The 25564-nt window shown below is 43.4% G+C and overlaps 2 protein-coding genes across 8 annotated transcripts in view; both read left to right on the top strand.

Moving 5' to 3' along the window:
• The window catches only part of LOC118361192 (apoptosis regulator Bcl-2-like), a 69471-nt gene extending 48538 nt beyond the window's left edge, over window positions 1-20933 (top strand). The window contains exon 2 of one of the 3 annotated variants that reach the window (XM_035740936.2): window positions 20787-20933. In XM_035740936.2, coding sequence (XP_035596829.2) covers window positions 20787-20915 — 129 coding nt within the window. In that variant the 3' untranslated portion in view covers window positions 20916-20933. Of the gene's footprint in view, window positions 1-2908; window positions 3838-20786 lie in introns of those variants that run through there. The other 2 variants (XM_052483771.1, XM_052483772.1) reach the window with 2 other exon arrangements.
• A 7-nt stretch (window positions 20934-20940) lies between these two features.
• LOC118361758 (uncharacterized) lies at window positions 20941-25564 on the top strand. Of its 5 annotated transcripts, none has more exons than XM_052483768.1 (3): window positions 20941-24128; window positions 24178-24569; window positions 24717-25564. In XM_052483768.1, the coding sequence occupies exon 1, from the start codon at window positions 22590-22592 to the stop codon at window positions 23619-23621; it is 1032 nt and encodes a 343-aa protein (XP_052339728.1). In that variant the 5' UTR covers window positions 20941-22589; the 3' UTR covers window positions 23622-24128; window positions 24178-24569; window positions 24717-25564. The 5 variants fall into 5 exon arrangements, with proteins under 5 accessions (XP_052339728.1, XP_052339726.1, XP_052339724.1 ...); XM_052483766.1 differs by having other exon boundaries at window positions 24668-25564; XM_052483764.1 differs by having other exon boundaries at window positions 24619-25564.

The raw sequence follows: 25564 nt of genomic DNA, 5'->3' as shown, positions 1-25564 counted from the left end.
ATGTGTGTGTCATTCAGAGGGTGAATGGGCAAGACAAAAGATTGAAGTGCCGGTTTGTGTCAAGAACTGCAACACTGCTGGGTTTTTCGCGCTCGACAGTTTCCCGTGTGTCTCAACAATGGTCCCCCAACCAAAGGACATCCAGCCAACTTGGCACAACTGTGAGAAGCATTGGAGTCAACATTGGCCAGCATCCCTGTGGAACGCTTTCGACCATTGAGGCTCTTCTTAGCGCACAAGGGGGTGCAACTCAATATTAAGGTGTTCCTAATGTTTTGTACACTTTGTATATCATACCTGGAAAATCAGAAAGAGGCATTCTCCCTCTCCCACCTATTTCTTCTCCCAAAATCAGAGAGTCATTATCTATGCATAGATGTGCAATTTCCACATTATGGATCACTGTCTGGAAGAAGTGTCATTTTTGTTATGTCCAGGAGTATCATTAATTCAGTAAATGTGCATTCTGCCTTACCGGAAGACGAGCCTTGAGTGGGTTCTGCCTAATACATATGATGTATTGCATGTAACACCATCTTAATCCCTTGTTGGATGAATATTTGATGCCCCAGTCATAATAAAGGACTATGTATTTACAACAGGCATCAAGCTGCTAAATTATGCATGAACATAGAGTTGATAGACATCAGGTATGGTTTCGTGAATGGACAGTCAGGGCTTTTAGAGAGACCAATAATCTTCTAGGGAAAACTTTAGAGGATGATTCTTTCTCAGCTTCTCTGCAGGATGGAAGTTACTTTATGGCAGATTATTGAATTGAATGCTTTGATTATTCCTCCCAAACCATCAAGGTTATGGTACCGTGGAGCATCTGGAAAGAGTGAGCCAGGATACTGCTATGTCTATCCTAATGTGGAAACAGAATCAATGTGTAAGTCTCATTTTGTGTGTGTGTGTGTGTGTGTGTGTGTGTGTGTGTGTGTGTGTGTGTGTGTGTGTGTGTGTGTGTGTGTGTGTGTGTGTGTGTGTGTGTGTGTGTGTGTGTGTGTGTGTGTGTGTGTGTGTGTGTGTGTGTTCGGGATAATGTTCCCTTGGATACTCTCAAATTGTAATTATGAAGTGCGATGAGACAAAAAGTTTAAAAGCCCTAAATAAAGACTTCTGGGTGAATGTCTCCTCATACCTGATAGGCCCACCTCTCTATCCCAATTTACCTAGTTTCACTCTCTGTAATAAACTACTAATACCAGTAATGCTCATGTTAACAGATGGTAATAAACTGTTGTTTATAATGGGATAACAGAAACCAAGGAGATAAAAATCCTGATATTCAATCATTTAATCAAGTCCTGGTTTGGAGGACTGAGCGATTAGTGATTTTTGAGGTCGGTTCAGTTCCGGTTAGATTATTTAAAAAAGAATCACGGTTTTTGATTTTGAGAATTTTTGTAAACATTAAATGCAATATGCATTATGTGGGTAGAATTCTGTAACAACACAGAATATAACAATTAATAAAAGATGATGATGATGGGAGTGACTGCCCATTACTGCTTATCACTTATTAACCATCATTTATTCACATTACTTTACTAAAATATTTCAGTTGTGTGTATTACATTTGCTTTATTTGATGACTAAATTATTTAATTCCAAGTCATCACCTCATCTCTATACAACTGCTGCCTATGTTTTCTGGCAAAATCACTATTTTAGTAGTTCTCCAAAGTAAATAAGGCATACTTTTATGACTGCTGAATACCAACGATCAATCACTTAGATCAGGTATTTTCAGGTAGTGATACCTTAGGAATAAACTTCTCTCTATCCCTCTTGATCACACATTCTTGTCTCTTTTTCCCCTAGACACGTCTGCCTCACCCTAACCTAATATAGCAGGCGTAAGAGAAACACACAGACCGGACAAGTAGGCACACAATGGATTATGGTCATTGTAGTTAATTACCACGTTTTCTGCGCTAAACTATGTTGAATAGTTGGAAGCTATAACTCCCTACTGCATTGCACAGTTATCTCTAGAAAAACTGCATTGAGCATCAAGCTCGCAAAAAAAAAAAAAATGAATAGAAAATATTTGAACAAACATACACTACCGGTCAAAGGTTTTAGAACACCTACTCATTCAAGAGTTTTTCATTATTTTTACTATTTTCTACATTGTAGAATAGTAGTGAAGACATCAAAACTATGAAATAACACATGTAATCATGTAGTAACCAAAAAAGTGTTAAACAAATCAAAATATATTTTATATTTGAGAATCTTCAAATAGCCACCATTTGCTTTGATGACAGCTTTGCACAGTCTTGGCATTCTCTCAACCAGCTTCATGAGGTAGTCACCTGGAATGCATTTTAATTAACAGGTCTGCCTTCTTAAAAGTACATTTCTGGAATGTATTTTCTTAATGTGTTTGAGCCAATCAGTTGTGCTGTGACAAGGTTGGGGGGGGTATACAGAAGATAGCCCTATCTGGTAAAAGACCAAGTAAATATTATGGCAAGAACAGCTCACAGTCCATCATCACTTTAAGACATGAAGGTTAGTCAATACAGAACATTTCAAGAACATTGAAAGTTTCTTCAAGTGCACCAAGCGCTATAATGAAACTGGCTCTCTTGAGGACAACCACAGGAAAGGAAGACCCAGAGTTACCACTGCTGCAGAGGATAAGTTCATTAGTTACCAGCCTCAGAAATTGCCTCAGAAATTGTCTCAGAAATTGATGATCTCTGAAAGTATATTTCTCACCGTAAAGCATGGAGGAGGTGGTGTTATGGTGTGGGGGTGGTTTGCTGGTGAGACTGTCAGTGATTTATTTAGAATTCAAGGCACACTTAATCAGCATGGCTACCACAGCATTCTGCAGCGATATGTCATCCCATCTGGTTTGTGCTTAGTGGGACTATCATTTGTTTTCCAACAGGACAATGACTCAACACACCTCCAGGCTGTGTAAGGGCTATTTTACCAAGAAGGAGAGTGATGAAGTGTTGTATCAGATGACCTGGACTCCACAATCCCCCGACTTCAAACAAACTGAGATGGTTTGGGATGAGTCGGACCCCAGATTGAAGGAAAAGCAGCCAACAAGTGCTCAGCATATGTGGAAACTCCATCAAGACTGTTGGGAAAGCATTCCAGGTGAAGCTGGTTGAGAGAATGCCAAGAGTGTGCAAAGCTGTCATCATGGTAAAGGGTGGCTATTTGAAGAATCTCAGGATTCCATATGTGTTATTTCATAGTTTTGATGTCTTCACTATTATTCTACAATACAGAAAATAGTCAAAATAAAGAAAAACCCTAGAATGAGTAGTAGTGTCCAAACTTTTGACCAGTAGTGTAGATAAATTTTTTGTTTCGTAACTAACCGAAAAATAAGAAACATTTTGGTTAATCGCTCCTCTACCAGTTTAAAAGGCTGATAGAGGAGCCTCTATGAAAGGCCTCAACGTGATATGGAGCCAGCCATACAAACAGAAAAGTTGGCTGAAACCAGGCTTGGACTAAACAGAAAATATATATAAAGATATCTTGAAATTCATCGAAACTTGAGAGTGTCAAGTGAAATTAAATGTTGTGCTTTCTCTTTGCCCATTTTGTCGCTTTGTCATTTCGATGCTAAGTGTTTGTTGGCACTTTTCTTGAAAAGATACTTAAAAGTGTGCAGCAGGTCTTCAGTTAAGGCAGTCTTGCTGAAGAAAATATTTATTGTTGCTTCTGACAACATTTCGGAAGAACCTTGAACATCCTCTGACATTGACCTATGAATCCGAAGGATTTACATGATATCAGTGCTTCAACGATCCAACCACTACAATCAATCTGTAGATGCCTCATCGAGCAACACTATGATGTCATGTGACGTAATGCTATAGTCTCTGTCATGCAATAAGGCAGTGTCAATATGTACATTATACCTTACCAAATAGTTTGGGGTTTAGTTTTAGGTTCTTTTAATCTCTTTTTGCCTCTACTTTTGGGTAGAGATCGAGTTGCTGCTCTCACAGCGAACTTGAGCTGCCATGGGAACGCAGGGCACTGGTGGGGGGACTAGATTCTGTGGCTTCAACATCAAACAACCTCAGTGCCATTGTATGACCAGCCACACACACACACGCACACACACACACATTCCCCCCTGTGATCGTGTCTTGCTGTTCTGAAAGCTGATTCAAAATCCTACCCCTGTTTACAGCCAGCAAGCTGGACGTGTGTGGTTGACATGTGAAGGAGAGGTTGAAGAGAGAATGGACTGAGGAAGGGATATATAATGTACCACACATCATCAGTGGAACAAAAAGGGCAGGTTGAGGGATACGGTACGTACCCCACATTATCAGGGGAACAGAAAGGGCTGGTTGAGGGATACGGTACGTACCCCACATCATCAGGGGAACAGAAAGGGCAGGTTGAGGGATACGGTACGTACCCCATGACATCAGTGGAACTAAAAGGGCAGGTTGAGGGATACGGTACGTACCCCATGACATCAGTGGAACAGAAAGGGCAGGTTGAGGGATACGGTACGTACCCCATGACATCAGTGGAACAGAAAGGGCAGGTTGAGGGATACGGTACGTACCCCATGACATCAGTGGAACAAAAGGGCAGGTTGAGGGATACGGTACGTACCCCATAACATCAGTGGAACAGAAAGGGCAGGTTGAGGGATACGGTACGTACCCCATGACATCAGTGGAACTAAAAGGGCAGGTTGAGGGATACGGTACGTACCCCATAACATCAGTGGAACAGAAAGGGCAGGTTGAGGGATACGGTACGTACCCCATGACATCAGTGGAACAGAAAGGGCAGGTTGAGGGATACGGTACGTACCCCATGACATCAGTGGAACAAAAAGGGCAGGTTGAGGGATACGGTACGTACCCCATAACATCAGTGGAACAGAAAGGGCAGGTTGAGGGATACGGTACGTACCCCATGACATCAGTGGAACAGAAAGGGCGGGTTGAGGGATACGGTACGTACCCCATAACATCAGTGGAACAGAAAGGGCAGGTTGAGGGATAGGGTACGTACCCACATCATCAGTGGAACAGAAAGGGCAGGTTGAGGGATACGGTACGTACCCCATGACATCAGTGGAACTAAAAGGGCAGGTTGAGGGATACGGTACGTACCCCATAACATCAGTGGAACAGAAAGGGCAGGTTGAGGGATACGGTGCGTACCCCATGACATCAGTGGAACAGAAAGGGCAGGTTGAGGGATACGGCATTACCCCATGACATCAGTGGAACAAAAGGGCAGGTTGAGGGATACGGTACGTACCCCATGACATCAGTGGAACTAAAAGGGCAGGTTGAGGGATACGGTACGTACCCCATAACATCAGTGGAACAGAAAGGGCAGGTTGAGGGATAGGGTACGTACCCCACATCATCAGTGGAACAGAAAGGGCAGGTTGAGGGATACGGTACGTACCCCATGACATCAGTGGAACAGAAAGGGCAGGTTGAGGGATACGGTACGTACCCCATGACATCAGTGGAACAGAAAGGGCAGGTTGAGGGATACGGTACGTACCCCATAACATCAGTGGAACAGAAAGGGCAGGTTGAGGGATACGGTACGTACCCCATGACATCAGTGGAACAGAAAGGGCAGGTTGAGGGATACGGTACGTACCCCATAACATCAGTGGAACAGAAAGGGCAGGTTGAGGGATACGGTACGTACCCCATGACATCAGTGGAACTAAAAGGGCAGGTTGAGGGATACGGTACGTACCCCATAACATCAGTGGAACAGAAAGGGCAGGTTGAGGGATAGGGTACGTACCCCACATCATCAGTGGAACAGAAAGGGCAGGTTGAGGGATATGGTATGTACCCCACATCATCAGTGGAACAGAAAGGGCAGGTTGAGGGATACGGTACGTACCACACATCATCAGTGGAACAGAAAGGGCAGGTTGAGGGATACGGTACGTACCCCACATCATCAGGGGAACAGAAAGGGCAGGTTGAGGGATACGGTATGTACCCCACATCATCAGGGGAACAGAAAGGGCAGGTTGAGGGATATGGTATGTACCCCACATCATCAGGGGAACAGAAAGGTCAGGTTGAGGGATACGGTACGGGAGGAGGATGGTGAGGTTGAGAAGACCCAACTGAAAGTTAGCAGCAATTTTATTGTATTTATCCTGTATTTGGAACCCTTTCACTAATACAAGGTTTTAAGTTGCACCTTTTTCACCACCAAAGGGTTCTACCTAGAACCAAAAAGGGTTATTCTATGGGGACATGACCTTGGCAGTGTGTATCAGAGTCAGCACTTTACACCTCGCCCCATGACAAAGACAATGGGTGCGTCAACCTTTGCCATCCCGTTGATAGATTCTTCTTGGAACGCCGTGTTTTTTCACAGATTTGCAGGTACTGGGCTGGCGGTAGAGTCTGTCTCACTTCTAGACACTGCAGGGATTTCACCTCATGCTAATGAATAGCGAGCTTTAAATGTGAGTCAGATCCTCTACTGCTGCGGCCCTTTACACACAAACAAACACATACACACACACATATACAGGAAAAAAAATTGAAATGGGTTTCCTAAAACTAAAGCTTCCTAATCACAGTCAGCTTCTTATGACTTCCTGTGATTTAGTATACTGCAACTGTTCATTCTGAAAAATATAATGCCTAAGTTACCAAGCCAAGGCAGCCTCAAGTCTGTATCCAAGCTCATGGACTGTTTCGCAAGGCTTTTCCATCCCAATCATGAGGAAACATTCCTCTAGATCCGTTTCTTTCCCCTGACATGTTTTAAACAGTCAGAGCAGATTAATTATCAGGCCACATTAACAACAGCTAACTGCACTTACCACAGACGCTAAAGGCCAAGCAGGTCTTCCCTGCTCTCTGGTGTAGTGGTGTCAAACATACAGAACAAAATGTAAACCTGGGATGGCTCTGTGGTGGAAGGGGCCAACGGTTCCTTCAGCCATTAATACATCAGATTATAAATAACCTCCAGCACCTTTTAGAGAAGAAAGAAAGAGTCCTGGTGAAGGGGGAGACTCAATGCCTCCACAGACTGAATGGCCTCCTGACTCTGTTGTGGTTAGTGTATTCCATCCTAATAAGGACGGTGACAGTTGTCAGTGACAGAGGGTTGGATTTCAGAGTGACAGATTCATCGTTTCCTCGGATGTCCTGGGCGGCCTTGTTTGGCGCTAAGCCAAGAGATGACCTCACCTAACCTCCCCCTCAGAGTTAACAGTATGAACACAGCAACTCTAGACAAGGAACTGAGACACTCTTCGTCCTTAGTCATATTTAAAATCTTTGTCTAAAAGAGAACAGGGTTGATGTTGAGGATGGGACATGTCTGTTCACGCTAAAGGTTCATTTTTAATATGTGTTGATTTGTTTCATCAAAGTACACCGGTGACATGCTTTCTCTGATCTTAATCAACGCCTTGTTTCATACATTTTAGATGTGCCCCCAACCCCCTCTGTCTTTGCTTCCTCCCTCATACATCATTCACTTTGACTAGCGTACACACAGAACACACCCACGCCCACTCATTACCATACAGTAATGTTCCTACAATGGTGAGCATTTTACAAACTAAAGGTTACTTAAGGTTCTTACAGCTTTGAACTATTATTCAATGTGTTCATTCCCACTTCATCTGCCTCTGTTCAAGAACAAGCATTTCGTCACTAAATAATAAACTATATATTTTTTTTCATTAGCTAATATAAGTTTCTGCATGTGACACAATTTATACTCTTCCTGGGAGGGATTTATTTGCGTAAATCCCTGTTGCCTTACATTTTGGGCATTGGATATGGGGACAGAGAGACAAGGGGAAGGGGAGACAGCTGGACGGGGGGTAATTCTATTTCTTTTCCCCCACTCTTCTTGTACCCTAATTGGCTCTCTAGGATCCTTTGGCAGAATGGTGAATGAAACCAGATCGGTGGACCCCATTGGCCGGGAGTAGTTTCACCCCCTCCATCCCTCTATTTCCACTTTCTGTCCAGTGCATCTGTTGAAGATAGCCATGCTCAGCCATGAACAGGACATGCAATAGGGTTGAATGGCGTGAACCCGGTTACCAAGATTGGCCGGGATTTGCCAACCAGAAACACTCCCCGTTCCCGTGAAAAATAACTGCGAAAAATGTAAATTATAATAAATTATTTATATGAATAGCATGGCGTGAAATGGAACTGCTAAATTATATGTGATTAAATCTGGCTAAATCTGGCTTCTCTACAGCCTCTGCATGATGAATCAACGCTCAGGGTGGGGACAGACAGCCCATCTCAATATGGAGTGCAGTTCACAATGCATGTAGACATATCATCTCATCATTTTTTTCTTGTGACAGGTAGGTCTTCACTTGCTGCAGCATAGCCTCTGCTACAGTAATATAAAGACCGAATGCGCGTCTAATTCACCCATCTCCATCTGGCTTTCGTGGGTCACGTTTTTTTATTGTAAAGATTATTGCACACTCAAATCACCATTGTGACGGTCAATTTAGACCAAAGCCAAAAGCATTGAGGAATAACACATTCAACATGGCTGTTTTTAGCAGAAACAAACAAACATGCGGAAAGAGCAGGTGTTTTATATGTTTTGTACACTCAGTGTATATGTAGATATCTTTGTTAGAAAAAATACTACATTTCCCTTGAAGGAGTGATATTGAATGTAAAAAAAATGGCTCAACTTACCCTACTGTCCCCTAGAGAATTATTCCAAACCAAAACACGGTCAAGGGGAGGAGAGGACAAAGGGACTAAATAAAACCCCATCAGGTAAAGTGGAGATGGGGTGGGGGGACATGCCCCAACCCTCCAAGAAAGAGGACTTTCCAAGGTGGCCAATCTCATTACCCATAAGGCTCTCCCGAAAGAGCAACAGTGTGACCCTCCTCTTGGTTCAGTTTATGGTGCCATGTTACACACTTCGAACCCTGCTAAACCTCAATCCTCTCATGTCAGTGTGGCGCTGCCCGCCATGGGTCACAGGGGTCAATGCCATAGAAGAAGAAATAGAAGCAGAGTGGGGAAGCACAGAAGGGAGGGGGGATTGAACCTTGACCTCGTAATCCAATGCATCCTAAGGTAATTGTAATTGTTTTCAGTTTAAACTCCTGACTCTGGTACAGAGCAACAGACAAATTAATAAATCTCTCTCCAGGCTTCGTACATTTAACAACATTATTCATGTCTCATGCCTCTTACTCTTGCCAAAAGTATTGTTAGGCCTTAAAGCACAACACTGAAATTGTGTTTCATCATTCAATTAAGGATATTCTCAGAGGTATAAAGTGTGAGAAAATAATGATATTAGGTCTTGACTAAGCTGCAGATTTCTATGTGCAAGTTAGTTACCGCTTCATGAGAATGTCACCGTATGTTTTTTACATTAAACACACGATAACATAACAAAATAAAATATATGAAACTGGGTCGACAAGACGCTAAGAGCAAAGACATTTTCTAGACAAGTTAATGTTTCCTCTATGGAAAATAAAAACCATCACAAAGGGACAACATCTGCCCCAAGCTGCTTCATCTAAACAAAATTATTTCCTGCTTTCTGCGTTACGCTTGCCCGGCCGTGGGGTGCATACAGTGGAAGGTGCATCTGGAGCTAACGTTCAGGCCCTGTGGTTACTACATCAAAGCGGACACAACCCCCTTTCCCCACCACTACTCTCTCTCTCTACCACACACACATTCACTTGCTCACACACACACCCTGGTCTACACACTGATTGGATAGAACTGGGAGGATGTGTGCTTTTTAATTTCCGTTTTTATCTGTGATGCTGACCCCCTGATGGAAGGTACCCTGGGAAGGGCCACAGGGGCCCCTGAAGTCAGGGGTGTGTCAACCTGTGCACAGTAGGGGGTCTGTCTTCACCTCCACTGCATTGCCTTAATGACTGGAATATCGTTATCTCAAGGAGAAAAAAATGCTTGTAAGACCTCATTAGTCGCCAGCGGGTCCATGATAGTGAGCTGTAAGAAGAGGAAGTGTTGCTAGGGTAACAGCTACAAGGAAAGTTCTGAGAAATAAACACATTTCGTTTTAGTGTCGTGGTCTGGGGCACTAGGGGTATAGTTTTTTGTGTGTCAGATATCAATTTCCCCCGGTAGTCACTCTACGTTGTTTTAATTTAAAGTCGACGTGATACACTGTGAACAGTACATGTATAACACAACACCGGTATAGTTATTTCTGTGTTTGATGTGTATGAATTGTTATAAAACATTGAAACGTTGTTGTTTGTAAATCCCAGCCTGCATCTGTTCCAACAGTAACACACCATGACCTAGTTACCGAGTCATGATTGCAATCAAATTCCACTTGACCGTTTAGTCATGGTAACTAGTCTCCTCCAAGACTGTACTCTGATGCCCCTGATGGTCATTAGTAGCCTATGAAAGTGGCTAACTGCCAGTCACTAATGGCTTGGTACTCAGCACTCTATTGTCCCTCTAATCACTCTGACATCAATGCAAATATACCCCTGTACCGACAGGTGTATGATAATGGTCCATTCTCAATCAAAACTAATTTCACACGTATATTATTTAGTATATGTAAAAACAAGATTGAGAATTGAGAATAGTCTAATGGGTGACAATATTGTCACATGTGACTGATGCATTATTACCACCTGTGAATGATGTCCAGCGTGTGCAGTCTAAGGAAAGAAACAGCACATGCCTTTATTTGGACTTTTTCAAATCATAGTCACACACATCATGTAGCCTTGTCCATAGGCCTATATGTTTTGATAAGGTTTGGATCACAACTAAAGTGTCCAAATAACTCCAAACTGAGCCTATAATCCTCGAACCCCTGGAACATAGTTGGAGAGCACATAGCCTACAGAGCCTACGTAGCCTACAGAGCCAACAGATCCTACAGAGCCTACAGATCCTACATAGCCTACAGAGCCTACGTAGCCTACAGAGCCAACAGATCCTACAGAGCCTACAGATCCTACATAGCCTACAGAGCCTACAGATCCTACAGAGCCTACAGATCCTACAGAGCCTACAGAGCCTACAGATCCTACAGAGCCTACAGAGCCTACGTAGTCTACAGAGCCTACAGAGCCTACGTAGTCTACAGAGCCTACGTAGTCTACAGATCCTACATAGCCTACAGAGCCTACAGATCTTACAGAGCCTACAGATCCTACATAGACTACAGAGCCTACGTAGCCTACAGATCCTACATAGCCTACAGAGTCTACATATCCTACAGATCCTACATAGACTACAGAGCCTACAGAGCCTACAGATCCTACAGAGCCTACAGATCCTACAGAGCCTACATATCCTACATAGACTACAGAGCCTACAGATCCTACAGAGCCATGTAGGCTATGTAGGATCTGTAGGCTACGTAGGGTAGCCTACAGATCCTACATAGCCTACAGATCCTACAGAGCCTACAGATCCTACAGATCCTACATAGACTACAGAGCCTACAGATCCTACATAGACTACAGAGCCTACAGATCCTACTGAGCGTGTTCTTATAAGCCCAGTCATTGAGCAATCATGTATGAAAACAGAGTTTTGACTGGCCCAGTTTGTTTCGTGCTACGATATTTCTTAAAATTAAGCACATTAATCCGCTTTACAACCAGTGTAGCATACATAGGTGGCACGTGTGGAAGATAATTTTCTCCATAAAAATTCACCTTTAAAAAACTTTTTTTTTGTTTTGTTTAACTAGGCAAGTCAGTTAAGAACAAATTCTTATTTACAGAAACACACACACACACAGTCAATTTTGTTCTGTGTACAATCCCAGTTTTGTCAATTGAGGTCACAACCAAAAGCTCCAAGGCAATACGATTTACTATCTTTCCTTGAATTTACAAAAACGAATCAAAGGGCCTGGCTTTTGATGCAAATAACAGGTCAACTGTCATCTGACAATATGCAATAAAGAATTCCATGCATCATTGCATTTACAGACATGTAAAATACCATACTATACCTTGTGTGATGATTGGATAGTCGTAATTTTGGCTGATAATATAACTGCAAAATGGCTGTTCAATGGCTGAGCGCATATAACGTAGACTGTCCAAAACACTTTTAAGTGGTACTGACCCAACAATGATAAATAGTGAATATGCAAAGTGCGCACTCACCGGAGATATTGCCGATGCTCTCCGTTGGTGCCAATAAAATAGGTTATAGGCCTACTGTTGTCCGCTCAATTAAGTTTAGAATTTGGATAACTAAAAGACACAGACATTTGGCATAGCCAGATCAGGGCCTAACATAAGGACAACTCAGAATATGCTATTCTGTACTTCTGAAATAGGCAACATTTTCTTCATATCATGTTTCTTTAGGCAACATTTTCTTCGTGTCATGTTTCTTTAGACCTGTCTAAAATAAATAATGGAGTGATTGTGATGGTGTAGGCTATTACGTTGATTTATTCAACCGTTTTAGAATGTAGATGTTCCAAGGGTCCGCATCGGTGGCTTGTAGGCTGTGCGTGGAAGCCACAAGATGCTAAATGTGTTTTATGTTAATTTAACGGTCAATTAAAGTGAGACTGGCAGATGTTTGCATGACGATCACCGCCACAGCTCTACACACTCCTCTTCTTAGGCAGTGCCGTGTTAATCGTGCCTTGTTCCCTTTCCCATGGTGCATTTATATCTGTGGCCAGCTAATTAATCCACTCTGATGGCTGAAAATATGACGGGGAAAAACCTTACCCAGAGTCATGCTTCCACGTGATTGGATGGATGGAGACATTCGTGTTCAGCTCTGGGGTTATGTGAGACCTGAAGCCTTCTTAGCTGTATGGTACAGTTGTCAGTTGGGACGGGTTGACTCAGGTTAAATGGCTGTGTGAAAGGATGTCATAATGTGTTAGGGTAAGGTTCATAGGAGGCCTGTGAGCCAAACACACAGTGCATCATGGGATAGGCAGCAAGTAATTGCATTCTTGAATTCAGGAGTGGGTGATTGTCTGAGCTCATAATTGTCCAGGACTGACTACACTTGACATGTGACGTGACAAAGCCAAAGACCTGGAGGCCATGACATGAACTAAGGCCTTGTTTTCTCTGTAAGAGACTCAAATGAACAGAAACACACACACACACACACACACACACACACACACACACACACACACACACACACACACACACACACACACACACACACACACACACACACACACACACACACACACACACACACAGTCAACGTTATTATGTGTACAATCCCAGCATTGTCAATTGAGGCCACAACCAAAAGCTCCAAGGCAATACGATTTACATTCTTTCCTTGAACTTACAACAATGAATCAAAGGGTCTGGCTTTTGATGCAAATAACAGGTCAACTGTCATCTGACACAGTGGGTAGGCCTGAATCGGAAGCCTCCCCATTTTCAGAGAGTTTTGCTTCCTTTCTCCTCTATTGCGACATCCTTCTGGCAATCAAAAACCGTTAAACTTTTTTTTTTTAAGCCTGCCAGAAAAGAGGCCCTCTTAATAAAATCTGTGTGAGGGGTTGAGGGGAGGAGTTGAGGGGAGGAGGTTGGGGTCAGTGGAGGTTTTTCAGCACAAATGAGAGGCAGGGGGGGGTGTGTTGTTGCCAACATGTGACAGGTGCCTGAGCAGGGCAAAGCCCTCAACGTTCCTATTCTCATTCTCAACTCCCTGCCTGACAAGAATCCAAGAGGTAGTCCTTTGTTGGAGCTTTGGGAATAACCAATCTCTTTTTGTTTTACACTAAGAACAACCAGGGATTTTTCTCAGTCCTTCCACATTAAGAAGACTACCTCACCTGGAATTGGAGCACCTACGTCATTTGATCAAAGACAAAGATCAAAGATTACCTGGTATAGACTCTGGTTATACACTACCAGTCAAAAGTTTTAGAACACCTACTCATTCAAAGGTTTTTCTTTATTTTGACTATTTTATACATTACAGAATAATAGTGAAGACATCAAAACTATGAAATAAAATATGGAATCGTGGTAACCAAAACAAGTCAAAATAATTTGCCTTGATGACAGCTTTGCACACTCTTGCTATTCTCTCAACCAGCTTCATGAGCTAGTCACCTGGAATGCATTTAAATAAACAGGTGTTCTTTGTTAGAAGTTCATTTGTGGAATTTCTTTCCTTCTTAATGAGTTGTGTTGCGACAAGGTAGGGGTGGAATAAAGAAGACAGCCCTATTTGGAATAAGGATGTAACGTAACAAAATGTGGTAAAAGTTAAGGGGTCTGAATACTTTCCGAATGCACTGTAAATATATATATATATGTCTATTTATATGACCTAGTTAGTGTATGTAAGTAGAGAGAGGTGGAGTGAGAGACAGAGGGCTCGATTAAATCCAAAGCGCTGAAGACCTGTACTACAACGCAATAAATTTGAAAGCAATGTTCCCGCGGAGACTGCATTCACACTAAACGCTGTGTATGTTGGCTCAATTGGAAGTTCACTTTAAATTTAAACCGTGCTGCAGCGCAGAACTCCAGCGCTATGGATTGAATCAAGCCCAGAGACAGAGATAAAGAACAAACAGAGAGGGATGTGTATGATAGAGGTGAGAGATCCAGGGATATGGATATGAGAGAGAGGAAAGAGACTCAGGGATAAGGAAATGAGAGAGAGGATAGAGACCCAGGGATAAGGAAATGAGAGAGAGGAAAGAGACCCAGGGATAAGGAAATGAGAGAGAGGAAAGAGACCCAGGGATAAGGAAATGAGAGAGAGGAAAGAGACCCAGGGATAAGGAAATGAGAGAGAAAAGAGACCCGGGAATAAGGAAATGAGAGAGAGAGGAAAGAGAAAGCGAGCACTTATGAGTTTAATCGTCTCTCCACAGTGAGCCATCCCATCATGCTGAACCCCCAATGAACCGGCAGAGGAAACTCCCCAGATAAAGCATTCCTCCATTACCCAGTCGGATGCCCTAATCAGCATCTCATGCAAATCTGTCTAAATCCCATCCATTTGGCTAATCCCCCTGGATTAAACGACCTCAAACCCTAATAACCCATGTGTGGGTACAGTGAGAGCCTGTCACATTTGGCTGGATTTGTTACATTACCTGGGCTCTGATCCAATCCATTAGGGAAAACTCTGGGAAAGGGCTTGGTTGGCTGTTTTTAGGTAGTATTGCTATTGATATTCCAAGGAAGTCAGTTATCATTGCGCTAATCAGGTTGTTGAAGAATAGGTACACTGATGGGTCAAATCAAAATAAGTATTGGTCACATACAGGTGTTTGGCAGATGTTATTGCGGGTGTAGCGAAATGCTTGTGCTTCTAGCTCTGACAGTGCAGTAATATCTAACAAGTAATATCTAACAATTACTCAACATATATCCAATAAACACAAATCGAGTAACTGAATGGAATTAAGAATATAAATATATATGGACGAGCAATGTCAGAGCAGCATAGAATAAGATACAGTAGAATAGTATAGGAAACAGTTTATACATATGAGATGGGTAATGCAAGATATGTAGACATTATTAAAGTGACTAGTGTTCCATTTATTAAAGTGGCCAGTGATTTCATGTCTAGGCAGCAGCCTCTATGTGCTTGTGATGGCTATTTAACAGTCTGATGGCCTTGAGATAAAAGCTGTTTTTCAGTCTCTCGGTCCCAGCTTTGATTCTCTTGTACTGACCTCGCCTTCTGGATGATAACAGGCAGTGGTTCGGGTGGCTCGGGTAGATAACAACATCTACACCCCGCTGATCCTCAACACTGGGGTCCCACAAGGGTGCGTTCTGAGCCTGTACTTCCTGTTCACCCACGACTGCGTGGCCATGCACACCTCCAACTCAATCATCAAGTTTGCAGATGACACTACAGTGGTAGGGTTGTTTACCAACAACGACGAGACGGCCTACAGGGAGGAGTTGCAGTGTATTCATCAATGTTATTCTCAGAAGCTACCCGGAACATATCCCATATCCCATATCAACTTTATTATCCAGAGACTGAACATTAGCGCGTAATATACTCGGAAGCGGTGGGTGCTGTGCGCGTCTTCTAAATCGGACTAGAAGACCACTCCGAGTACCTCTCCTTCGCCGCCATTGTTTTGGGTCGGCTTCTGGAATCAGTTCAAAAAATAATTTGTTTTGGGAAAGTTTTATTCCTGGTCGTGATGCTGGTAGTGCTGGTGAGTTCCTGCCTCTCTGATATCCAATAATTCTTCCCGAGTTCTGGGCTAACAATATAAGAAATAATACATAAAAAAAATAATGCAAAGTTTCCTAAGAGCAAGAAGCGAGGCAGCCCTCCCTGTTGGCGCCATTTTCAGGTTGAGTAAATGTCATCGTTTTGTTTGTAAAGAGATGTCAGTAACACTACTTCTTAGAATGCATATAAAGCTTCTGCAAAGTCTGCATAACAAAGAATGACATCTGTTTATATAGCAATAGTCAGATGTGACATTCGGAAGATTCACAACTTACCCTTTACTAATATTTACTGACATCTTTACATAGTGGACACTTTTTTCATTCACCTCGCTGTTAGCATTAACATTACGTAAGCCCAAACAAGTAGGCTAGTATATCCTGGTGGCCATGACAGCACTGGTGAAGCAAGTGGGTTTACTCTGCCCAAAAGTCTGTCCACAAAATAAGACCAGGAAGTGAGGAATTTTTGTATGGAGGTCAATGAGAGAATGTCGAATTTGGTCAACATAAAATTTAATTATTAATTTGCTACATTAGGCTTATTTGATTGAATAGAAGTTTTGTAATGGCTAGGTTGTTACAAATGCACTGATAATAATTGGACACGTGGCATTTCTGCAAAAATGTTCACATGCGTATCTGCCCTTTCATTGGCTAGAATGGTCCCACCTGATCTCGCCTGCTCTCGCGTTCCATCTATGAGAACATGTATTTCCATTGTTTAGACTGGTCACTGGTCCATCTTGTCAATATAACAGATCATCTTTGACTCAGCTAGCTAGCTCAGCTGCTCCATCTAAAAGTCAGAGCTGCGTTCAGAGGCTATTAGTACTGGCCTTGGGCAAACAGAGCCGGTCTGTTCAAACACACGCCGGAAGCTTGCCGAGTGACAATGTTTGCTGAGGTGGGGGGAAAAACGTAAAGCAAACAGGGATGGAGGTAGCCAACCTGTCAACATGTTGGAAATCCAAGGGGCCCTGTCTGTCACCGACCCTCTGGCTAGCAAACAGGATAGCTGCTAAGAAAGGTTTACTCCAAATTAAAGTCATTGCATTCCTTGGGGACCTGCTCTTGTATTTGTGAGAGCAAAACATTAGACGAGGAGGAATGGAAGCTATTGGAGAGGACAGCACCATAAAGTAACCTAAAGGGAAAGAGAGATAGAGGAGGAGAGAGAGGGGACAGAGTGTGTGTGTATCAGGTGATCAACAAAGCAGCTGTTGTTGCAGGTGTAAACACCTAATAGCCCTTGCTTGTGTGTCATAATGAAATACACACTGCTCTATCTGGCCAGAGGGGGAACAAACGAGTCGAGAGAATGGAATAAACCATGACATCAAACCAGCGTTGGTACCTTTGGACTGACGTATGTCTATGTTTTGTACAGCTCTCTCGTCAGTGCTAGTGTATATCCCCATACTGTGGATGCACGACAGTGGAAACAACTGTGAAAACAGGGAACCAGTGTGACATCTACTCTTTACAGTACATCCACAGGGTTGTTTACGCTGGATATGCACGATCAACTCATCTGGACAACTGTTCCCCCAGCTGGAATCGATTCATGTAATTAGCCGTGATAGGACACGTTTAGGAATAAGCTAATGAGACAAGTAGAGGCAGTTCCTATTGGGATGCTGTCATGCCTCTGTATGACCAGACTGAGCAATCAAGGAATTTCCCATGATGTCATCAATCTCTTTTTTTGCTGAGTGGTGGAAATGTAGAGGATTTGTTCTCGTAATTGAACACTTTGAATGATGCACTTTTCGATTGATCACCTTTACTACAGTAAGCACCGTGGGTGAATATTGGAAGTGGGAAGGATGGCTATAAACATGATATTTCTGGAAGAGAGGGGATTAAGTACATGATATGATGCAGTGCTCATCATACAAGACACAGGATATTGACCCGTGGCTGTCAGAGAAAAGATCCATGACGTGCTTTTTCCTCAGTGACATTTAGTGTAGAATGAGGGAAGGTATGTGTGTATGGGAAATTGTGATTACTCCAAATAAAATGTGATTTGATTTGACTTAAATCCAACTTCGTTGGCCTATCCATTCTAACTAGAGGATGATTCTGGACTATGAAGAATGACTTGTGTGAGCTACACCTCTGGATAAATGGTACTGAATATTGCATCAGCGCTCTGACTTGAGCTAGCTCTTCTTTGCTCTCTGTCTCTCCACGTCTCATCTGCTCTAACTGGTTTTGATGTGCGGCGGTTGTGAGTTAACCTTCTCCCATGCAGCACGTTGGGGAAGCTTCCTTTTTGCAGTCTGTTACCCTCCTCCCAGGCAGCACGTTGTGGAACGCTGAACTCAGATGACGGGTTTGAGCTGCAGATGAGAGTCTGTGCCAAGTGTAATATGGTTCAAGTACGCTGCAATAAAAACAATGTGGCTTTACTTATTAAGCAGACTACTCCTCTGCGTATGGGGAGGTGTGGAAGAAATCGAAGGCATACTAGTATTCAAACTAGTTTCAAGTTTCAAGTTTGAATGTCACATGCACAAGTACAGTGAAATGCCTTACAATCTACCAACCAACCACACACACACACACACACACACACACACACACACACACACACACACACACACACACACACACACACACACACACACACACACACACACGCACGCACGCACGCACGCACACACACACACACACACACACACACACACACACACACACACTAGGATCTAGGGTTCTGGACATAGAGTTCTGGCTGTAAAAAAGAAACACACATTTGTGAATACAGTATTACATACCCAGCTCTTACTGCACAGCCTGGGGTCACAGGTCACAGGTCACAACCACACACAGTAACAGTGTTTACAGTGATAAAACAGCCTTCGATGTCGACCAAAATACCTCAAACACTGGAGGCAGTCGAGCACCTGAGGCAGTATTACATCCTCTTAAACTAACTTTGGAAAGATTCCATCTAGAGGAGCTGCAGTGGGATTATATTGCATCAGATTACATTTTTTCCAACTAGTTATAAAAAGCTAAGTATTACCAGGAACAGAGATTCATGTCCCCTTGCTTATTATATTACAATTACACTACACTGAACAAGCAAGGGGAAGAACCTGAACATTTCCTCGTAACCGGTCGAGTGGACACATTTGGGGAAGAACCTGTTGTAAACCAAGATATGCTGAGATACATTTACATGTGGTTCATAGTCTTGTGGAATTTGATGTTTTGGTCTTACTATGCCTGGTATGCAAAGAAGGAGCGTAAATGTGTGTGTGTGTGTGTGTGTGTGTGTGTGTGTGTGTGTGTGTGTGTGTGTGTGTGTGTGTGTGTGTGTGTGTGTGTGTGTGTGTGTGTGTGTGTGTGTGTGTGTGTGTGTGTGTGTGTGTGTGTGTGTGTGTGTGTGTGTGTGTGTGTGTGCCATTAAACTGAGTCTCTTTCTTACTGAGAGGTTGGCTGTGAGACATGGTCGTCTGTTCCTGTCTTTTGTCCCTATGTGTACCACAGACAGAGGAGGCTCAGGAGTAGAGCCACAGAGATCTGGGCCACATGCAGCCATTGTCATTGAGACCTTGCTGGACCAAGGCCCAGGGGGGGTTTGGGTTTCCTGATGCCTAGTGCCTATACATACACTGAGTGGACAAAACATTTCCATGACATAGACTGACCAGGTGAATCAGGTGAAAGCTATGATCCCTTATTGATGTCACTTGTGAAATCCACTTCAATCAGCATAGATGCAGGGAAGGAGACAGGTTAAAGAAGGATTTTTAAGCCTTGAGACAATTGAGACATGGATTGTGTATGTGTGCCATTCAGAGGGTGAATGGGCAAAGCAAAATATTTAAATGCATTTAAATGGGGCATGGTAGGAGTTGCCGGGCGCACCGGTTTGTGTCAAGAACTGCAATGCTGCTGGGTTTTTCACGCTCAACAGTTTCCCGTGTGTATCAAGAATGATCCCCCACCCAAAGGACATTCAGCCAACTTGACACAACTGTGGGGAGCATTGGAGACGAATTGAGGCTATTCTGAGGGCACAATGGGTTGCAACACAATATTAGGAAGGCGTTCCTAATGTCTTGTATACTCGGGGCTTGATGGGACAAACTGATAATGTAACAAAGACACATACACAGCAGGTGAATGTTCAGTAAGCAGAAAAAAGAACAGATGTAATGTTAAAGGGGGGCTTTGATGATGGTGATACTAACCTCTCTCTCTCTCCCAATCTCTCTCCCCGTCTCTCTCTCTCCCAATCTCTCTCCCAATCTCTCTCCCAATCTCTCTCCCAATCTCTCTCCCCGTCTCTCTCTCTCCCAATCTCTCTCCCCGTCTCTCTCTCTCCCAATCTCTCTCCCCGTCTCTCTCTCTCCCAATCTCTCTCCCAATCTCTCTCCCCGTCTCTCTCTCTCCCAATCTCTCTCCCCGTCTCTCTCCCTCCCAATCTCTCTCCCAATCTCTCTCCCAATCTCTCTCCCAATCTCTCTCCCCGTCTCTCTCTCTCCCAATCTCTCTCCCCGTCTCTCTCTCTCCCCGTCTCTCTCTCTCCCAATCTCTCTCCCCGTCTCTCTCTCTCTCCCAGGACGCCTTTGTGGAGATCTATGAGCAGCAGAGGATCTCTCACTCCTGGCCATACTTAAAGACAGTGTTCGGCCTGGCCGCCCTGGGAGCCGCCGGAGTCACCATCGGAGCCTTGTTCACCCAGAAGTGATCCAAAAGGCCCCAGAACACCCCCGTCAATCGCCTGCTACCAGATGAAGGCTCCTTACCCAGTAGACCCCCCCCCAAAAAAAGGCCCACAGGAAGTTTTCTTTCCAAAAACCTGTCAGCCTATAACTTTGCTGTGCACAGACTACAATATATCGTCTCTCGTTCCCATCACCTTCTTTTTTCCTCATGTATCTTTGAAAGCACCTCACAGCTTAGCACTGCCCAGCATGGGCCTGTAGCCTGGTTCTATCCCAGAGCTCCCGGCTCTTCAAATGAAACTGCACAACTCTGTTACTCCCCAACTGCCAACGGAACAGTTCTTTCATACTCTATGACCCATCCTCCTGCGAAATGAAAAGTACAGCCTTGTATATGCACACACACACAGGTAGATGCACCCATGCATATTCTATACTATACTACTGTAGGAGCTTAACAACAAGGAATATCTATGGAAAGATTGCATACATACTTGTTGGATAATTATACACTCATACATAGACACACACCAACAGACACAATGAATATTGCATTTTGGAGGTGAACATATTCACACAAACTCAACCGTGCGTTCTCACAACCAAATGACTTGTATGATATATGGTTAATGAACATAACACAACAAGTGATTGTTTATCCATAAACTGAAAAACAAACTGTTTTTTTTAGATAACTGTTTTCAGCATGATTCTGTGGTACATGTAACATTGTAACATTGTAACACTGACGAAAGGTAAAAGAAAAACAAACATCCCAAATGTACAGTACACGCCCAGCTTCCATCGCCAGCATGTGTGGTGAAGGTGGCCATTTTTGCCAGTGTCCATGTATGCATGATGACTTTTGATGACATGGAGCACGTTTGGCAGAATGATTGGTTCGGACAAAGTCAGGGTTGTGTTCAGTGGGCCCGAAATGAAAGAGAACAGACCAAAACCAGGAGTTACAATCCAAACTTGTCCAATAAGAAATGCTCCTTTTTGTTTTTCAGCCTATTAAACACAGCCTAGGTGTTTTTCTCTGTGTTTGGTTGGTGAAAGCTCACTGTACACAAACCCCCCAAGGGAACTTCAATCAACACAGGAATTCCTTATTAAAGCGCTGATTCATCTTCCTTTTTTCTCTCTTTGTGGAACTAATGTTGACAAGGAATGAAGGAATATTCTCCAGAATTTCTCTCACTTAAGTTCTGAGGGTAGGAGGCCCTTTTCAAGCACGCCTGAATGTATTTAGCCGGTCCCTACCCCTTGACCCAAACCCTTCAATGGGCCGTGCATCCTGTTTTGTGTGAGCAGAGGGTGTTGAGAGAACCTAGATAAGCATCATGTGGAGCATCATGACTTTCGCTGACCCACCTGGGAAAGGCCTGTTTCCCATTGGATGCTCCACAGAGAAAATACTGCTAATCCCAAGCAGCTGTTTTTGTGTGTGTGTGTGTGTTTGTGTGTGTGTGTGTGTGTGTGTGTGTGTGTGTGTGTGTGTGTGTGTGTGTGTGTGTGTGTGTGTGTGTGTGTGTGTGTGTGTGTGTGTGTGTGTGTGTGTGTGTGTGTGTGTGTGTGTGTGTGTGTGTGTGTGTGTGTGTGTGTGTGTGTGTGTGTGTGTGTGTGTGTGTGTTAACAGAGGAGCTACTGAAGCTGCTATGGGAAAACAAGGTTGATAGGGCATTGGTATAGTGATGGTCCAGAATCCCCTCCACCTCCCAGCCAAGGTCACATATTGGTGCATTCCACAGGTGTGCTTATGCTGTTACTATTCTGCTATTACACTCACCCTCTTAGCTACAGCATCTGCTCTTCTCTGTCAACTTATTGTCTTTTTATCGCCCCCTTTTCTTCACTTTTTCTCTGTCTCAGACAGACAGACAGACAGACAGACACAGACACACGCACATATGACTCATTCTCTCTCTCTCTCTCTCCTTCTCTCTCTCTCTCTCTCCTTCTCTCTCTCATTCTCTCTCATACATACACACAATTCATTATTTCTCTCTCTCTCGCACACACTCACGGCTCATTCTCTCTCTCTCTCTCTCTCTCCCATTCTCTCTCATACACTCACGGCTCATTCTCTCTCATACACACACGGCTCATTTTCTCTCTCTCTCTCTCTCTCTCTCTCTCTCTCTCTCTCTCATTCTCTCTCTCCCATTCTCTCTCATACATACACACAACTCATTATTTCTCTCTCTCACACTCATGGCTCATTCTCTCTCTCTGACACACACACTCACGGCTCATTCTCTCTCTCTCACACGCACGCACGCACACACACACACACACAACTCATTCTCTCTCTCTCACATATGCTCATTCTCTCTCATACACACACACAACTTATTCTCTCTCACACACACACACACACACACACACACACACACACACACACACACACACACACACACACACACACACACACACACACACACACACACGTCTCATTCTCTCTCCATCTCTTTGTCACTATCTCTATCCCACTCTCTCACCCCCTCGTTTCCTGGCTTGTAATTCTTAATTGGCTGAAGCTAAGCACAGACAAACAAACATATGGTACAGTGATAATGGCACATTACAGTGATAATGTTTTTTTTTTAACCAAATCTGTCTGCTGCCACTTCCACCCAAGAGAGAGACGCATCGATCACCTGGTATCATATAACAACCCAATGATGGGAGGGTTGATTTCCCATCAGTGGAGGCAAAGACACTGAGGCACCACTCTTCCCATCAGGGAGACATTTAATTTTTAAAGCCTCTTGTTGGACAGAGCTGGTGTTCCATGGCCTCTGGTTGGTTACTTCCGATGTCTACTGTAACTGCTGTCATTGGACCTTCTGAATTGCTATGCCCTGAAAAGCAGGAGTCGGTTCAGAAGGGTACAAGGCTAGGATTAAGATAGAAATGTGTTGTGTATCTTGAGTTGAGATGAATTAGACTGCAACCCTGAAAGTCCAGTTGCAATGTCATTACAAATAATGCTGTGTAGTTTGCATATAGTATATTAACTACAGGTTGTAGGATACACCATAGGGTAAATCTTTCGACTGTTTCTGACGATTGTGTGATAAGACTGTTGAAGCTGAACATACAAAGGACGCTCCAAAAAAGTCTTGTTTGGCAGCTTTTTGTTTTCCCACTGCTCCCTCTCTTATCTGGCTCGACAGATCAGGTCATTCATTTTCCCACTGCTCCCTCTCTTATCTGGCTCGACAGATCAGGTCATTCATTTTACCACTGCTCCCTCTCTTATCTGGCTCGACAGATCAGGTCATTCATTTTCCCACTGCTCCCTCTCTTATCTGGCTCGACAGATCAGGTCATTCATTTTCCCACTGCTCCCTCTCTTATCTGGCTCGACAGATCAGGTCATTCATTTTCCCACTGCTCCCTCTCTTATCTGGCTCGACAGATCAGGTCATTCATTTTCCCACTGCTCCCTCTCTTATCTGGCTCGACAGATCAGGTCATTCATTTTCCCACTGCTCCCTCTCTTATCTGGCTCGACAGATCAGGTCATTCATTTTCCCACTGCTCCCTCTCTTATCTGGCTCGACAGATCAGGTCATTCATTTTCCCACTGCTCCCTCTCTTATCTGGCTCGACAGATCAGGTCATTCATTTTCCCACTGCTCCCTCTCTTATCTGGCTCGACAGATCAGGTCATTCATTTTCCCACTGCTCCCTCTCTTATCTGGTTCGACAGATCAGGTCATTCATTTTCCCACTGCTCCCTCTCTTATCTGGCTCGACAGATCAGGTCATTCATTTTCCCACTGCTCCCTCTCTTATCTGGCTCGACAGATCAGGTCATTCATTTTCCCACTGCTCCCTCTCTTATCTGGCTCGACAGATCAGGTCATTCATTTTCATTTGAACTTTCATTGTCTTTTTTTGTTTCGATCCTCAGTTTTCACAGTTTACCTTGCTACTCTGTAGGTTACGTGATAAAATTGCAAAGCTGGGGAAATCCTATAACACTGATCATAGCAACATTTTCATTTGCTTTTACTCATTAGACCACAGAGGTCCATGACACGTCTTCCTAAAGCTGAGATTGGAGTGAGTAAAAATAACAAAAATATAACAGACACAAAATAATTTATGAATCATGATTTCCATGTGGAAATATCAAAATATATAAAGACAGACTTAAATACGATGCACATGCGTCTCGATTATGGCAGTATCAGTGATAGCAATACTATACTGCAGTTCATGGTCTTGTATCACCAGGAAAATGTCTGCAATGCAGAGTGGTGTGATGAGATCCATCAAGATCTCCAACTGCACTGAAGATCACAAATATGTTATTGAACTAACGTTTTTTTAGTTTTTCCTCTCTTCAGAAGGAAACAAAATAAGATTTGAACAGCATTTCGGGATTAATTAGTTACTGGATATTGATCTGAACAAAAAACATGAAGAGGTGATAGTCAGCCTGCCAATCGTACAAAAACATGAGTGAGGTTAGGTCTACAAACCACGGTTTGTGTTTAATTGATATTTCAGTGCCAAGGCAGGAGTAGTTTTGATCATCTGTACACAGAGCTGCTAGTATTTGATTGTTCCACATTGTATTATGACTATGTTGAAGAAGCCACATGAGAATTACTGAGGTGAGATGAAATTAAAGAGAGTCAGATATGGAAATAAA

This window comes from Oncorhynchus keta, chromosome 28, assembly GCF_023373465.1.
Source record: "Oncorhynchus keta strain PuntledgeMale-10-30-2019 chromosome 28, Oket_V2, whole genome shotgun sequence".
NCBI lineage: Eukaryota > Metazoa > Chordata > Actinopteri > Salmoniformes > Salmonidae > Oncorhynchus > Oncorhynchus keta.
Note: the sequence above shows the minus strand (reverse complement) of the source record. Positions and strands in the feature narration are given on the sequence as shown.

What these genes read in the sequence shown, in the direction of transcription:
- LOC118361758 (XM_052483767.1), top strand. Translation starts at nt 22,590, where the DNA reads ATGGTCCAGAATCCCCTCCACCTCCCAGCCAAGGTCACATATTGGTGC.